The sequence below is a fragment of the Heloderma suspectum genome, chromosome 6 (assembly GCF_057233095.1).
Source record: "Heloderma suspectum isolate Gila_16-S chromosome 6, 16-S_ref, whole genome shotgun sequence".
NCBI lineage: Eukaryota > Metazoa > Chordata > Lepidosauria > Squamata > Helodermatidae > Heloderma > Heloderma suspectum.
Window position 1 is genome coordinate 79,922,682 of NC_139463.1, and position 3,340 is coordinate 79,926,021.

The window sequence follows — 3,340 nt, forward strand, 5'->3', positions numbered from 1 at the left end:
TGCAGCTCGTTAATCTTTGCCTCCATTTTTTTGCCAAGAAGTATTAATTAAATCCACAGCTCCTGCAGGGTGGTGATGGTATTTTGGATTGAATCCAACCTCTTAGATTGCTCAGCAAATTGCGAAGATAAAATTTTTATCAAAGGAAATAATTCCCCTATATTCCTATTTCTCGGAGCCTTTGCCAATGGAAGTATGGGGGGAGTGGGCAGTGATGCAATTCCTTTCTTTCTCCTTGCTGTAGCCATGTTTCTCTTCAAACAAATCTTGCAGGTCCTCAGATATTCTCAAATATTGTTGATATTTCTTACATCATCCCTCAGATGTTGTTGATATTTCTTAATCCATATATTACAATGGAAAACGTCAGCCTGGTTTTCTCCTATTACGTAGGAGTTTCAAAACAGCTTTTTGCAATGTTTACGCTCTGGGAGGGTAGTCTCGGAATCCAGCCCCCCCTTCTTTGCGGAGAGTACTTTTCTCCAAGATCTCATCCAGCTGCTGCCTTGCCCCCCTTTTAATTCCGGGGGAGAGATGAAAAGGTTTTTCAACCTTTAAAAAAGCTGTTTGAGATAGCATCCCGCGGAGGCTCCACAGGCTACTGCGAGGGCGACATTGGTTCCAACTGGAAGTTTTAATTCATATAATTTTCTAATTCACACAGAGTGAGCAGCAATCACAAATGCAAACAGGAATCAGACATGGTACAACCAACATTCTAATGCTTGGAAAATCCTAGTGATCTCGAACATCACTCATTCACCCATCCCTACTCACAACTGGCTTGTGCCCTTCCCCTAGCCGTGGGAAGGGAGATCAAGGTGACTCGTCATATAGTCTTATTGGACTATCAACTAGGGATGGCAGAGAATTCTGCCAGAATCTGTGGTGGAACGGCCTCCTGCCCCCCCTGGCCACGGAATCCCCCAGGATGGAACTTACCTGGGGCGGATGCGGCGGATGTGGCAGCAGCGGTGGTAGTTCCAACGGCGGTGGCTGGTCTCCTGGCCGGCTGCGGCCAGGCTGCTGCGGCTGCCATTGCCATCCTTCGAGCTGTGATAGGCTACTTAAGAATTTAAGTAGCCTATCATGGCTAACTCCTAAAAAAAAAAAGAAAAACCAGCATAAGCAAATGGATGCGGCTATGGCGGCCGCTATTTGCATTCTCTATTTTTCTCTGTTCTAGCTCACGTAAATATTTATGTAGGCAATTACAGCGGAAAAAAAGGGAACCGCAAATAGTGTAGTAGGTGCTATTTGCGTTCTTTTTTTCCCGCCGTTTTATCCTACATAAATATTTACGTAGGCTTTTATGGAGAAAAAAAAAGAAACGCAAATAGCTCTCACTACGCTATTTGCGGTTCCCTTTTTTTCTCCGTAATTGCCTATGTAAATATTTACATAGGATAAAATGGAGAAAAATAGGGAATGCAAATGGCAGCTGCCGTAGCCACCGCCATTTGCGTACGCTGTTTTTTTTGGGGGAGGGGTTAGCTGTGATAGGCTATGTAAATTCTTATGTAGCCTATCACGGCTGCCTGGCTGGACGCAAATGGCAGCTGCTACGGCGGCCTCCATTTGCATCCGCAGCAGCCCGTCTGTGGTCAGAAATCTGGCTGTGGACAGCCCTGGCTGGTTGCTACACGGCCTGGCTACAGAGCGGAGCCAGCTGTCAAGGATCCCAGCGGAAGGACTGTATCGCCTCCCCCCCTATCGAGGATTCTGGGGGGAGGGACGGAGCGCCTCCCCCCCACCGCAAAACATTCCGCGAAAAAGTGAGTTTCGTACATCCCTACTATCAACCTGTACATTCCCTAACAGCCTTTGCAGTCATTTTTCATTAACCATCTGCTGTCTAACCCCACCCCCTAGTCTTGCAATAGAACGCACAGGATTTTATCATATAATTTCATCACACACACACACACACACACACACATCAAGACAACTTCCCAAACCACATCATTGGCAGGGCATGGCTGAACTCATTTTCGAAATAGCTTCTTAAGAGCTGTCTTCACTTCTTTGTTTTTGAGGCTGTATATAATGGGGTTTAACATGGGGGTTAGGATGCTATACTGAATTGACACAAGCTTGTCCAGCATGTCTGAATACCCAGATGCAGGTCGCATGTACCTAATGAACGCTGTCCCACAAAACAAGAGGACCACAGTGAGATGGGAAGCACAAGTAGAGAATGCCTTCTGCCTTCCTTCTGCAGAACTTATCTTAAGAATGGTATTAATGATGCCAACGTAGGAAGCTACAATTAGAAGGAGGGAGGCAAACCCTAATGTCATGCTGAAGGTGAGTATCACCATTTCATTGGCAAAGGTACTTGTGCAAGACAGCTGCAATAGCAAAGGTAGCTCACAGCTGAAATGGTTAATGTTGCTGGGACCACAGAAGTGCAAGCCAGTTAAAAAGAGAGTATTAACAAGGGAATCCACGAATCCCGATATCCATGCACACATCACCATTTGGATGCATACTTGATGGCTAATAATGGTGCTGTATCTCAGCGGGTTGCATATAGCGGCATAGCGGTCATAAGCCATCGCTGAAAGTAAGAAGATTTCAGTTCCAACCATGAAAATAAAGAAGAAGATCTGTGCAATGCAGCCATTGAGAGAAATGGTCTTCTTTGTAGCTAGAAGGTTTTCAAGCAGCTTGGGTACGGTTACAGATGAGTAGCAGATGTCAAGGAAGGATAAGTTAGTAAGGAAGAAATACATTGGGGTGTGTAGATGAAGATCAGCCCTTATCACGAACATGATAAACATATTCCCTACCAGTGTTATTAGGTAGATAGATAAGAAAATCAAGAATAGGAAAACCTGGAGGATTGCATCATCAGAAAGTCCCAAAAGAAGAAACTCAGCTACAGTTGTCTGGTTTTCCATTGTACATTTCTCAACAGACTTATGATCTAGGGGGGGAAATGTAGCAGATAATATGACAATTAATTAATAAATTTAGGAGGAATCTGATAAGTAGATAAACAACACAACTGGTACAAGAGACTCAGATATGTTACTGAGAGAGCATATACTTTCAAGTACTTTATAGCCTTTTCTTTGTTCTGAATAACAGTATTTTATTAGGTTCAATGTGTTACTTACATGTTAAGTTTATGTTAATTTACACTCATAACATTTTATAAAAACAAGCTGAGTTAGGAGAAAAATATTACTAGTTTATGGATTACAACCAAGGCAGCCCTAAAATCATTGATAACTTTTTTTTTTTCTGGATGTAACATGTATCTGTAAATGCATGTTACATTTGTAAACCTGTAAACCTTGTCATGCAAGGTTTGCAACAAGAAATCTGCATTTTG

General features: G+C 43.2%; 1 protein-coding gene across 1 annotated transcript; it reads right to left on the bottom strand.

Annotated features, from left to right (window-relative positions):
- Nucleotides 1-1,985: 1,985 nt before the first annotated feature.
- On the bottom strand, nucleotides 1,986-2,912 carry LOC146341372 (olfactory receptor 5A2-like). The gene has a single exon (XM_084808335.1). The coding sequence runs from the start codon at nucleotides 2,901-2,903 to the stop codon at nucleotides 1,986-1,988; it is 918 nt and encodes a 305-aa protein (XP_084664461.1). The 5' UTR covers nucleotides 2,904-2,912.
- Between the last annotated feature and the right edge of the window lie 428 nt (nucleotides 2,913-3,340).

Excerpts from the sequence above, each read along its gene's own strand:
- LOC146341372 (XM_084808335.1), bottom strand. The coding sequence starts at position 2,903 with ATGGAAAACCAGACAACTGTAGCTGAGTTTCTTCTTTTGGGACTTTCT.